A 14653-nucleotide genomic window follows, 5' to 3' on the forward strand; every position below is an offset into this window, starting at 1 on the left:
CCATTTTGTCCTTATGGAGTCCAGTACACAATACCACAGTCCAAAGCAATTTTTTGCGCGGAGTGCCCTTCTTTTGGGCTGGTCTTTATATTTGGCCCCCTCATTTATGTCTTCTTTAAATTTTTCCCTTGCCGCCTGTTTAATGAAAGTTTTTTGACAAAATTACCCTTACCCCATTAAAATCCTTTTTATTTCGTCATTTGCCCTTTTCTTTTCTTTTTTTGCTTCTTCTTTCCTCCTCTGTTTTGTGTTTGTCTCATCTGTTCTAAAACTTAGGTACGAATTTGGATCTTTTGCTCGTTTCAATATTTGTTTTTATGTTAAATTGTTATTTGTTGAATTGATATCCTTGTCTTCATCGTTTTTTATATTTAATTGATCCTTTTTTATTTAAAATTATAGTGTTTTGTTATAGTGTCTGTATGATTTTTTGAACTTTAGTTTCATTCCCCATGTATATATTTTGGTTTTTTGAATGTCGTATTATGAATGTCATAATATGTTTTAGTTGATTTTGATATGCGTTTTGGTTTTCTCTTTGTTGAATCGTTGAAGTTTTGCCTGTGAACAGCTGTTTTATGTTGTTGCTGCTGTTTTTATTTAATAATCAGGTTTTTGTGAAGAATGTGTTTGTCTGAGGCAACATATGTCGGGTCCGGCAGAGTTCTTGGTTTTTGAAACTGAAGTTATGCTTGTTCCGGCATAACTTCATGAATTAAGTTAATTTATGTGTGCTTGATTTTTTGGTGTTGTCTTGTTAATAATTTTGGTTTTTATGCAATCTTATGTGTTTTTAGTGTTTTGTTAATAATGTTTTGTTTTGGTTATGAAAAATGAAAGTTTGCCTCTCACGGCATACTTTGTAATTTTGTAAACTGAAGTTATGCCGGTTCCGGCATAAAGTTATGCTTGTTCCGGCATAACTTCATGAATTAAGTTAATTTATGTGTGCTTGATTTTTTGGTGTTGTCTTGTTAATAATTTTGGTTTTTATGCAATCTTATGTGTTTTTGGTGTTGTTTTGTTAATAATGTTTTTGTTTTGCTTATGAAAATGAAAGTTGCCTCTAACAGCATACTTTATTCTTTTGTAAAGTGAACTTCTGCCTCCTCCAGCATACTTTTCTAGTTCTTAACACTTGCATAAATTTTTGCTTTGCTCATGAAAATAAAAGTTTGCCACTAACAGCATACTTTGTTCTTTTGTAACGTGAACTTCTGTCCCCTCCGGCAGACTTGTCTAATTCTTAACACTTGTGTACTTTTTTATTTTGCTTATGAAAATGAAAGTTGCCTCTAACAGCATACTTTGTTCTTTTGTAAAGTAAACTTCTGTCTCATCCGGCATACTTTTCTAGTTCTTAACACTTGTATACTTGATGTTTTGCTTATGAAAATGAAAGTTTGCCTCTAACAGCATAATTTGTGCTTTTGTAAAGTGAACTTCTGCCTCCTTCGGCAGACTTGTCTAATTCTTAACACTTGTGTACTTTTTTATTTTGCTTATGAAAATGAAAGTTGCCTCTAACAGCATACTTTGTTCTTTTGTAAAGTAAACTTCTGCCTCCTCCGGCATACTTTTCTAGTTCTTAACACTTGCGTAAATTTTTGTTTTGCTCATGAAAATAAAAGTTGCCTCTAACAGCATACTTTGTTCTTTTGTAAAGTAAACATCTACCTCCTCCGGCATACTTTTGTAGTTCTTAACACTTGCGTAAATTTTTGTTTTGCTTATGAAAATGAAAGTTGCCTCTAACATCATACTTTATTCTTTTGTAAAGTGAACTTCTGCCTCCTCTAGCATACTTTTCTAGTTCTTAACACTTGCATAAATTTTTGCTTTGCTCATGAAAATAAAAGTTTGCCACTAACAGCATACTTTGTTCTTTTGTAACGTGAACTTCTGTCCCCTCCGGCAGACTTGTCTAATTCTTAACACTTGTGTACTTTTTTATTTTGCTTATGAAAATGAAAGTTGCCTCTAACAGCATACTTTGTTCTTTTGTAAAGTAAACTTCTGCCTCCTCCGGCATACTTTTCTAGTTCTTAACACTTGCGTAAATTTTTGTTTTGCTCATGAAAATAAAAGTTGTCTCTAACAGCATACTTTGTTCTTTTGTAAAGTAAACTTCTGCCTCCTCCGGCATACTTTTCTAGTTCTTAACACTTGTATACTTGATGTTTTGCTTATGAAAATGAAAGTTTGACTCTAGCGGCATACTTTGTTCTTTTGCAAGGTGAACTTCTGCCTCCTCCGGCATACTTGTTCAGAACTTTGCCTGATTATTTTTTGTCAACTGAAGTTACTATAATTTCAAGTCTAAGTCATTGAGCATTGTATACTAATCAAATGGAACGTATAAACTAATCAAAATCAGAACAAAGCAATAAATTTGATCAATTCTATGTTGTTGAGTAAAATTATGATTCGCAATGTTGAATCTCAACTGAATATCAGTTGTTTAGTTCATAGAAGATGATTTGTTGTTATTTTCAAATATTAACAAATCTAAACTTAATAAAGCATCAAATTGAGTTGAATTACGTTCAATTGAAACACTATATATTATGTATTTATCTTTTCCGATGTTGTAGCAGCAAAATCAATGGAGATTTCTCCGGTGAAATGTTGGAACGATGGAACGATTGAAAGGCTTGTTGTTGGAATGATGGATAGGTTTAATTGGATGTTTGGGATTCGTTACAAACTTTCAGGTTTTTATATGTGATGGGTAGGGGTAGTAACGTCTTTTCTTATTATTTTTTAGCTTAGAAGGGCAAATATTAAAGACCACGCATTACGGGGGCAAAAATTAAAGATCAACGCATTTGAAGGGCATTCGCGCAAATTGCCCAGTCCAAAGCGTAAAGACTAAATACCAAATTGTTGATTTGTAAAACTTATTTGGATGCATCAATTCCTTATATAGTCATTCAAGTTTGAGAAATTGCCTTCAAAAATCACTTTTATTTTTTTAGGACAATAAAATCACTCAACTATCACTATTTTCCTTAAAATATACTAAACACCTCAAAAGCTTCCTTCTTTCCTACTTGACATGTCATGTCATTAAAGTTCATGATTTTTAACAATAAACTTATTTAACTCATTAAACCCATTTAACTAAATCTAAATTTTATACCCGATCAAACATGACTCGATTAAAAAACGGCAAAGGAGTCAAATCATACTTTCTATTAAGCAACTTTTTCAAATCTAAGATATTTTTTTATCTTGATTAAAATAAAACACATAAATAAGGGAACTAATTAACAAATATAGGACGGGAAAAGGATGGGATTTTGTTAATTATGAATAGCTGCTTAGAAAAAATCCAAACTAGTAGTAATCTCCATTTATCCCCCATGTCACGACTGAATCGATGACGACCTTAGGAGTTTATGATGCATCAAAAGAAAAAACGAAACATAATATATGCTACTTAATAGATAACATTAAATTCACAAATTAATGTAACGTTTAACAATAACATACAAATAAGAGAACAAATTAACAAATAAGAACTAGAAAATGCATGTACTGATGAAATTTGAACCAATGACCAAACCTCTCAATCTTATCAGGCATCCAGAATTTTGAGCGCAATGTTCTTTGCAATAGACAGTTAGACACCCCCTTTTGATGAAAGATGAGTCGGAAATTTCACCCAAAAAAAGAAAAATAAATTACAATTTGAGTTATACAGGCCACTGATGTTCAGTTTTAAACATCTTTCTTGTTAACAGAAACGATACAAAAAAAAAAAAAAACTCTAAAAATCTATACAGAGCTTAGTTAGATAAATTTGAGTTAATAGATGAAGTTTTAAATTTATAAATAAAGTTTGAAATTAAAGTCTATAGAAAGATAAAAATACTAAAATTTTACAACAACAACAACATTCTCAGTTAATCTCACAACGTGGGGTCTGGGGAGGGTAGAGTGTACGCAGACCTTACCCCCACCTTAGGTAGGGAGGCTGTTTCCGAATTTTAAAATTTTAATTCAAATAAAAATAAATATAATTGATTTGAGATTAAAAAGAGTCTTAGATTAGAAAAAGTTGTTTAATAGAAAGTGTGATTTGACTCATTTGGTGCTTTTTAATAGGTTCATATTTGATCAGTTATAAAAAATGAGTTTGGTTAAATGGATTTAATGGGTACAATAGGCTTATTATTAAAAGATGGATTTTAATGACATGGCATGTCAACTAAGAGAGAATGAGACTTTGTGGAAAATAATGATAGTTAAGAATGAGATTTTGTGGAAAATAATGATAGTTGGGCGATTTTATTGTCTTAAAAGAAACAAAAGTAATACTCCCTCCGTTCACTTTTACTTGTTTACTATACTAAAAATAAATTTTCATTTTTACTTGTCCATTTTAACATATCAAGGAAATACAAACTTTTTTTTTCTTGTTTTACCCTTAACATTAATTACTCATTTTCAAATCATTCTTCAAGTTCAATGAGACTATACACCAATTTATATGGATATTATAGTAACATACATACTTCATGTAGTAATTCTTAAGGGACGTGCAAAGTCAAAAGTAGACAAGTAAAAGTGAATGGAGACAGTATCTGAAAGTAAGTTTCCAAACTTGGGTGACAATCTAAGGAACTGACTCTTAGGTGAGAGAGGGGCGCGGCGGAGGAGAATGTAGGGAAAGTTTAAGGCTTAATGCATATGCAGCCCCCTAAACTTGCCACTTTTTTCCATTTTAACACGTCAACTAAGTGTTGTTTATATTGAATCCTGAACTCGTCTTCAAGTGTGTTGATCAAACCTCCTAAATCTGATTTTTATTAAAAGCAGAAATTAAATTGGGAAAATGAAGGTGGAGTAATATTTTAAACATGTGATAACCTATCGTTTTGGTTATGGATGTTTCGATTTCTACTGGTTCTAGTCTTTCACTGCCAGCTTAATTAAGAGCTACTCTTTTTTTTCCTCTCAATTGCTACTAATCTTAGCTAAAAGATAGCATAATTAAATTAGAATATATATTAGTATGTCGCTACATTGAACATGAATTACGATGTAAGTCGGATTGTGTTTGATAGACACCCTTAAAGATAAATTTAGAGATTCAATAGAAACAACACTTAGTTAAGGTACCAAAACGAAAAAAAAAAAAAAAAAAAATTTAGGAGGCCGCATACACATTAAGCCAAAGTTTAATAACGCCTCATATATATTCAAATGTAGATTAACAAATATAGCTAGTGATATACCACTCAAATCTTCATCCAAATCACACTTCTTTATTGGCTAAAAAGACAATGGTTGCTCGAATTACTAGCGTTGCAACAATCATTTGCTAAAACTACTTTTAAGTACTCCCAAAGTCAAACCCAAACTGTAATACATAAACCACTCAACACCAATCAGAATATAAATATATACTTCTTTGCCTTTCATTAGACATTAGTATAGTACTTATATGATAATACTACTAGTAGTAAACAAGCCAAAGTAAGATAAAATAGAACTCCCACATTCTTCTTTGCTTCATTACAACCAAATTTACTCATACCTTAACTCATAAAACTCTCCGTATTTCATCAAAACACACGCCTCAGAGAAATCGACGATGGTTTCTAACACTCAAGAGCATCACATCATCGATGACGGGGCCACAGAGGGAAACGAAATCATCGCTCCTGGTGTGGTAGTACGTGCTAAGGAACATGATCCGAGTCCGGCTAGCAGTGGCCTTGAAATGAAGAACAGCACGTTTATATCCGCCTTTCCCCTTAGACTCATAAGGGACTTTAAGTGTGTCCCTTCCAGCAAAGGCCTCAACAATCATGGAGCCTTCACAAGAGTTGCTAGCATCTCCAACTTTGAAAGTAAGTTGATACATCTTGCCAATTGTGGTTCTTGCAACTTGGGCAATGGCACTTTCTTTACCAGCAACAAGCTCTACGGCTCTCTTGCCCTGTGGCACTGAGAAATGGTCAGAATCTAAGTATTTCACTGCCTTTAGGGATTCAACCATCCATGCTGGCAAAGGGGAATGATCATCTTCAATGTTTGGTGGTATGAGCACTCCCCAGCTTGTGTTTGGGAATATGTATGGACCCTCTTCAAAGCCTCCATTTTTCAATAAATTCTCTGCACAGTATATGATTTAACATTGTCATTTTCAGTGAATGTGCATGCATAAAGTCATAATTGAGAACCTACAAACAACTAAAAACTCAACTAGCGGAGCAAACTACCAATGTACTGAAGACAGACTCATATCTCCATTAAGAGCAGGGGTGAAGCTACAGTTCTGTTTACGGGTTCGGTTCGGGAGAGTAACTTAACTTTGGCTCAAACTCTAAAAATTCACTTAATATGTATAAATGATTTATCCAGAACTCAATAAGCTGTCTTTTCTAAAATCCAGAATTCATAAACTCAAAATTTTAGCTCCACTTTTGATTAAGAATATTCATTAAGAGTTCAGTACAGATACGTGATTTGAAGAGGAAAAAACCGAAAATAGAAACTCTGTTAGTATTAGACACGATACAAGTACTAATATCCACAAAAATAGGTTCGACACCATCAAGCCATGCACCTTCCCTAGGATGATGATTTATATTGTGGTATAGGTGAACATTTTTAGATGGATAAGTTTACTAAGTGGAGAGAAAACTCACTTGTTCCAAATTTTACAAAACTATACTGTGATACTATTTTTATCAGTTTCGATCGACTACTAGTCATTCATGTATTAAATCAGATTGCAGGACCATATTGTCCAGCATTATATGAGATATTAAACACAACAAAGTTTGGAACTTGGATAGAAGCAATTAATTACTGACCTAAACTATACTTGAATGTGCATGTCAGAAATGATGAATTAGGTATGACCGTATGAGAATATAATCACATTACAGCTCTTTGCAATTAGTACTCGGAATGAGCAATGGGGAAGTATCAATTCGTGCACCCATAGAGGAACCTAAATGGACAAAGGATTAAAATTTGGGTCCCTTTTAGCAACTGGTGCCAGCAATACATGTACTTCAAATTTCTCTTTTTTTCTTAAATTAATTAAGAAAAATCTCAGCGGTCCAACAGCTAAATTATGACTTTATCTATATAAAATTACACAAAATAATTACAAGTTATTCCTCTCCAAAATTCACTCAAAATATCCTACCAGAACGAGATCTATTGGCTTAGTATTAAAATGAATAAAGATCTTAGTGGAAACATTCAGAATTTAAAAGTTAATAGTGACAGGATTCTAACCCTACCTCCAGAAGCAGTAGATTGGATAGTAGATGAGAAGAGTGGTCCAACGAACAGACAACATCATAATCATGCAAAGTCACCTTTTATTTAGGCATGTGAGAGTGTGTGACTTTTATAGGTGTCCAAAACTAGATACTAGTAGTACCAGTCAATATAATATTCACCTAATAATACAATCATATACTAAATCATTTAAACTAATGTCAGTTCCAGATTCCTTTTTATTGATTTCTAGTGTAAATTATAGTGTTTCTATAACCCAACGAATGTGACTCAAACCAATTTTCATTCGGATATACAAGTCAACTAAGTTTTGGAAACAAATACTTCCCTCATCTACTTTACATGACACTTTGCTTTAATCTATTTCAAAAAGATTGCGTAATTCTATATTTGGAACTCTTTAACTATATAACTTTTTGGGTTTCCATCATCAAGTGTTTTTGGGGCGGGCCAAATTACGTAAAGAAAGGTGACTTATTTTAAAGTAGTTCCGGTAATTCACTTGGACTAAAAATCCTTGGTGACAGTTCAAATAATCCACATCCACATCACAGCAACAAAAAAGGAGCATGAGGGTAGAAGAATTGATATCATGTTCATGACCTGAAGATTGCAGCTTTCGCAAACGGCACAATAATGGAAGATCCTTAGACATATATAATAACCCTCGTTACAGGAACAAGGGATATAAACTCCAATAAAAGATATTATAAACATGTGACCAAAGACCAGAAAGCGGTCCTTACATCACTCGGCATATGTTTAATGACACTCTAGAATTTAGTTGAAAGTTGTCATGATACGGCGTATTTATTTCTATCTTAAGTTTGTGTCCAGACAAATACTGTTATATAAAATATAACGAAGGAAGTACACGGAGAAAAGAAATGAAATCGAAAACTTACGATTAGTGGCCCGGGGAGGATATAAACTGCGAATGGCGATAGAATCGATGAGAGGACCACAAGCAGGATCTTCCTCAACACCGGGATTATGAAGCAAGATCTCAACTTTGCTAAGTTCAGCTTGAAATGCCCAAGCATATGAGTCCCAACCACTGCTACTATACAATGTCTGGATTGGCAGCACTCCAAAATCAGGCGTAACGGATACATTAATCCGTTCCTCTTGAGCACAAGTTCTAGCAGCACTGAACGTTAAGGAATAGTACATTCCCTTTGTAACGTTCAGTACTTGCTTGATGGACGCTTCGTTTCCTAAACGAACCGCAGCATAGCCCTCGGGCACGACTAGTAGCATGTCACCTTGTTTTTGGCCCGCTTTTATGTACTCTACGAACCCGGAGATTGACCATTCTGGTATGGCGTTGTGCTTTAGAACCACCGTGCCGTTTAGGTCCGCTTTCGATGGGGGCATTTCGAAGTTTCCATTCTTTAACAATCCTGTGAACGTTTGAAAAGACCAAATTGATCATGTTTGCATCAGATACTGCTAGTGTTAAGCATAAGTCTTAAGTTTATACAGAAATGTAAACAGTCTCTTTAAGTTTTATTTACTGATATTGTAAAATATATTTACATAAATCAGGTCTCGTTATAAATTTATTAATAACTAATCTAGAGCAATAGTGCATATAACTTAATGGGAAATTTATGTAAATGTACCGTTGGCCAGACTTAATTACTGGCAGTAACCCAAATATGCAAAACCTACACACTAATATGTATATACGTATAATATTGTATAATATATGTATATTTAAGCATAAATACCTATACATTACCCGGTAACTAGATCACCCAAAGGTATTGAAGTGTAATTTTTCCTAACTTAATTCCATGTAAATAATAGTGCTACAGCTAGTTGTTATTGGTCACTTGGCACATTTAGCAATCGAATTTGTACAAGAGAACTTGGCTTAGGTTTAATTTTCCCTTTTCGGAAAGTAGCAACTAAATTGATCATGATTGCAACAGATACTGCTAGGTTTAAGTTTTGCTTTCAAGCTCAAACCATTTTCCTCTCTGACTCATATATACAAATGGCATATTAAAAGATAAATTTATCATCAAATTTTATTTAGACACACAAACTAGGACATGTTTAAAAATGTGCACCTGACACACGAATGCAAATTTTGTAAAAGCTTCTATACATGTACGCCGATTACATAGATAAGTTAACCACATAAAATATGTCAACTCCTTTAATTAGACAGATCGGCCAATTGGAACATGCACTAGATTTTATGGCTTATTAAGCTAAATGCATATAATTAAAGGAAACGACATATTTTAACTAATAATTTATTAATGTAATTGGTGCTTGAAAAATTGTGAAGAGTCTTTTTAAAAAATTGAAGTGTCTAATAGGAACACTTTTTTATGTGTTCAAGCGCGTTCAATCAAAACAAATTCTAATTTGAGTATCTAAATGAAATTTAGTGACAAATTTAAAGGGCAATCATCCTAAAATAAAACTAGAAAAAGATTTATCCAGTAGGATTTAAAATTATTTTCTCACAGAATTAAACAGAGATAGTCAGGGATAACGTGATGTTAGAATGCCTAGAGAGTCATCCATATCCAAATTGCCTGAATATTTTGAAGATTACTCTTATTATAATATTTCGAAACATATCGGACAAAGGAATAGGTATCTCTGCAAATCCCTAAAGTAGGGACAACAATTATACGAATGTGATGACACTTGTCCCTATTGCAGCACTTTTTCCGGTAAAATAATCAATGTTGTACGTCCCAATTCCCATCCCATGTTTTTCTCTCTTGCAGTACGACTCCTTTGTCAATTATAAATTTTCAAATTATTTAAGCAACGTACATCGTAGAACATGTACAAGAATACAAAACTTTAAACTTTAGAATAGGCACGGCAGCAACCTTACCCAGTACGTAGAGTCGTAGAGTATCTATGGAAGGGGCTTTTAGAGGGGTTTAGAGTGATGAGCTAAACTTGTTGCAATAATGTATACGAATTATGCACTACCAAGTTACAACTGGTATTTATTTATAATAAGTTATACTCCTTTCATTCCATAATAAGTGATTTTTTATGTTTATACACACCCCTTAAAAAAGTGTTCACTCCTAAAAAATTAGAAATATTTTTACTAACTTACTCCTAGTTAAATGTCTAAAAAAAGAAAAACTTAATGATTTTTGATTATATAAATAAAGATCATTTTGGAAGAAGATCAATTTCTTCTTGAAATCCCAAAACACTACTTATTTTGAAACAAAATGAAAAACTTAAAAAATCACCTATTATGGAATGGGGGAGTATAAATTAATAACCTTAAAAGATAAATAAATAACCTGTCACTTCTTTATATAGAGTCCGTTTGGATTGGCTTATAAGTTACTTATAAGTTGCTTATAAGCTGTTTTTAGCTTTTTTGAGTGTTTGACTGGCCAGCTTAAAGTCATTTTGTGCGTAAAATAAGCTCAAAAAAATAATTGGACCCATTTAACTTAGCTTATCTAAAGCAGCTTATAAGTTGTTCAAAAAAATAAGTTAGACTATCTCAACTTATTTTTTTTAGCCTATAAATTATATAGCTGCAAACAGTTTATACGCATAAGTCCATCCAAACAAGCTCATACATTAAAACATATTACTTTATAAAGATTTAAAATAAACATTCTACTCTGTGGATACAATGAGACGGAGAAAAACACTATTCTCTCGAATTACAAAATAGTGTTCATTTAGCCATTTGCACATCGTTTAAAAAAAATACTAATTTCTAAACAAAATTAAGTAATTTGACTAAATTATTCCTAATTAAATAAGTATTGAGATTTGATCACTTAACATTTAATAAAGACAAATCTGAAAAAAATAAGATTGATTTTTTCTTGATTTGCTAAATGAACACACTTTTTGAACAGAAAAATAAAAACTAAGCTGATACTCTTTTTAAATCGAAGGGAGTAGGAAAACTTGGCAGAATGAACTTGAATTAATCGGGTCATTATCTTCGTTACTTTTGAAGTTTCAGGTATTCCTCACAAACTTTATTGTGTGCTTGTGTTAAGACTTTCTTTGTCATTCCCTCAAATCTTTTATTTTTACGTTAACAAACTTTTAATCCACTAATTTGTGAGATTAAAAAACCTTATAACATTAATATTAATAGTGTGCGACACTGAAATAAAATTTTGGACATTACTATATTACTGGAGCCAGCTAACGCCCCACCTTTAAGGTGGAAAAACCAGCTGTGAAACCTAACCTTTCCCCAAAATCCCCACAATTTTGCCCTTTACTCCACAAAAAAATCGTCCAAAATCAAATCGGAATTTGGATGACATATTGCAAGACTTTGATGGGTGCTCTAAGAGTCATTTTCTCACAAAATCCAAAAGAGGAGTCACCCAAAGTTGGAAAAAGTCAGTCAGTAAGCAGCATCATGTGCACAGCTCGTGCTATCTGTACATGCACATGTACAACCCCTCTAAAAAGCAATTCTTCTTAGACAACTGGGAAATATAGCACGAGGTTTCAAATCCAATGGATAATAACCTCGTCCTTCTAGGCTTCTACCCTCTGCTTTCAACCATAAAAAAAAATAAAAAAAAAATACTCTCATCTCATGTGACAGTGACACTTAAAAGAAAAGAAACTTTTAAAATTTGTATTATAAAATAAATTTTAGATATTTGTGTTGATATAAATTATCTTATTTAGGGTCTTACCGTATGTTCTACTTTTAAAATCATAAAAATGTCACTATATATTTGAAATCACACTTTTTTGCATAAAGATGTCACTATATATTTGACATAACACTTTGTTCAAACTCTATTCAATCAAGCAGAGCCTTATATGAAATGAAAGAGGAGTATTTAATTTGGCTTGAAAGAACAGCTTTCTGCACTGGAGGTCCTGACTATGTGCTTTTGTAAATGACAAAAAATCACCTCCGTGACCACTCCTCCCATCACAAGTGCAAGTTGAGCTCAAAGCTACATGTAGCTCTGTGTCTTGGTTGGTCATTTATATCAGACAAGCATTTATGACAAAATTAAATGGTCACTCTGATACTGTTAACTGACTCTTGCAACCTACCCATTAGACCTCTGATTTTTCTGTTTTGTAGTAGTGGTAAGTATTTGTGTAGAAATATATATTGATTAAAGATAAAAGGAAATGTTAGAAGTTAAATTGTTCGGTAATTTGACTTTTTTAAGAGTTACATTAAATTACATAAATTTAATATTTTATAATTACAATTTAAATATAAATAACTATATAAAAAGTACTACAAACTCCAATTCATTTCATAATTAAAAAAAAAATACTTGAAACGTTGATTAAAGTTCATATAATTTAACTATAAAAAAATGAAACATGATAAGCATTTAAGGGTCAAAGGCTATATATAAAAATGTATCATTTTTAGTAGGTATGATTAAAAAGAGAGAAAAGGGTCAAAAATGTCCCTCTACTTTGGGAAAAAAGTTAAAAATATTCTCCATTACAAATTTGAGTCAAAAATAAACCTCCCGTCATTAAAATTTTCAAATATACCCTTGTCTTAATGAAAATCCCCAACATAACTCAATTTAATTTTTAAACCGCTATATTTAAACCCGACCCAACTAAATAGAAAATCCATATCAGTTAGCCGCTCCTGTGCCTAGTGGTTCCAGATATGGTACTCGAGAATAAATTGGTCGCATATGAGTTTTTTATGTAGTTGATTCGGGTTTAAATGGAACGGATTTAAAAATGAAAATGGGGTATGTTGGGATTTTCTCTTAAGACAAGGATATATTTGAAAACTTTAACGACGAGAGAAATATTTTTGACCTAAATTTATAATGAAAGATATTTTTAGTCTTTTTTTCCAAAATAGAGGAGCATTTTTTACCCTTTTCCCTTTAAAAAAAAAAAGGAGTACCACATGGATTGGGATAGAGGGAATAATACCCACAAAAGTTTTTGGAATGCAACTCTAATTCACTTAACTTCTTCCCATTGTGCATCAACTGAGATCTCAATACTTATTTAAGAACTTAACCACAATTACAAACTTTCATGTAAAAAATAAAATGGTAAAACTCTCTCTAGCTCTATTTTTTATTTTTTTTATTATTTTCAAAAACAACAAACGCTTAAATGTTGAGAGTGTAGGGAGGGAAAAGGGGTTTAGAAGTTCAAAGACATTTTCCGATACGACAGTTAATTCCCATTAAAAGTTCTAAGAAGTGACTAATGCAATTTAAAAGTAACCAAAAGTCATTAAATAATAAGCAACCACATATAAAGCCGTAGCTTAAATTTTAAATTTACTGATTCTAAATTCTAAAAAATATACCTTACTGAATTCTGAATAAACTATTTACTCATATTAAGTTAATTTCTTAGCACAAATACAGAATCAGTAGCTTTCTCTCTAGTTCCACCCCGACCACGTATGTAAAGAGAGTTAGTATTTGAAGTAGCAAGAACAGCATAAACTAGCATTACCTCAAAGTCTAATAAAAATATCATATAGTTACCACAAAAAGACATGAAAATCATTAATGAATGAAGCAAGTGTTTTGGAACTTACCATCAATTAAGGCTGAGGAAATGTTGGAAATGGCACACAGTAGCACCAGCAACAGTGCTATTCTTGAGTTCTTCATCATTTTTCCAACTCTAAATAAGAAGAATAATTGACTGTAAGAGGAAGAAGACCGGTTGGTTTGGTTCGAATTCCAGGTTGCCTTTTTATGCATGTCTACTTTCTAAAAGGGCCTTCAATTTTACGGAAATTGCATATTTTGTCCTTGGTTACTCTTGTTATTTTGACAACACTCCTTCATTTCTAATTTATGTGACGGAGTTGAGTGGTAATCGAGCTTAAAAACTTCTAAAAAAAAAACTCTAGAACTTATGGCTTCGATCATGATATGAAATTTTGAGATTATAAAAATCACTAAAATTAAACTACTAAATTTGAAGTTAAAAATGTTTCTTAAGTTTAAAATATATTCTTTTTAGAATAAACAAATGCTAACGCTAACGAAATAGTATCACGTAAAATGGAATGAACAAAGGTAGATAGAGCGAATGTTTAGTTTAGAGTTAATGATCAAAATCACATCTAATCTATCAATTTTCACAAGTTTCACATTTCAATTATCAGTTGTTCCATTTTTTTCTTGAATTATCACCATCTATGTATTAAAACACCTCAAAACTGACTAGGTCGAGTATCAGTTGTTCCTTTATACCACCTGATACAATTGATAATTGTGGTGTGAAACTCACAAGAAAATTATTCTGCCTCAGTTTCAATTTATGTGATATAATTTGACTGGACACGGGTTTAAGCAACAAAAAAAATGAGACTTTTGAAAGTTGTGGTTTAAAACAAGAAATGAATATTTATGAGGCTGTAAATTATTTT

At 32.2% G+C, this 14653-nt stretch overlaps 1 protein-coding gene across 1 annotated transcript; it reads right to left on the minus strand.

Annotated features, from left to right (window-relative positions):
* Positions 1–5253: 5253 nt before the first annotated feature.
* Positions 5254–13968, minus strand: LOC132635778 (protein DUF642 L-GALACTONO-1,4-LACTONE-RESPONSIVE GENE 2). The gene is made up of 3 exons (XM_060352301.1): positions 13811–13968; positions 8175–8672; positions 5254–6126 (listed from the first exon to the last, which is right to left on the minus strand). Exons 1-3 carry the CDS (start codon positions 13887–13889, stop codon positions 5588–5590), a joined length of 1116 nt encoding a protein of 371 aa, XP_060208284.1. The 5' UTR covers positions 13890–13968; the 3' UTR covers positions 5254–5587.
* Positions 13969–14653: the final 685 nt, after the last annotated feature.

Source organism: Lycium barbarum, chromosome 4, assembly GCF_019175385.1.
Source record: "Lycium barbarum isolate Lr01 chromosome 4, ASM1917538v2, whole genome shotgun sequence".
Taxonomy (NCBI): Eukaryota; Viridiplantae; Streptophyta; class Magnoliopsida; order Solanales; family Solanaceae; genus Lycium; species Lycium barbarum.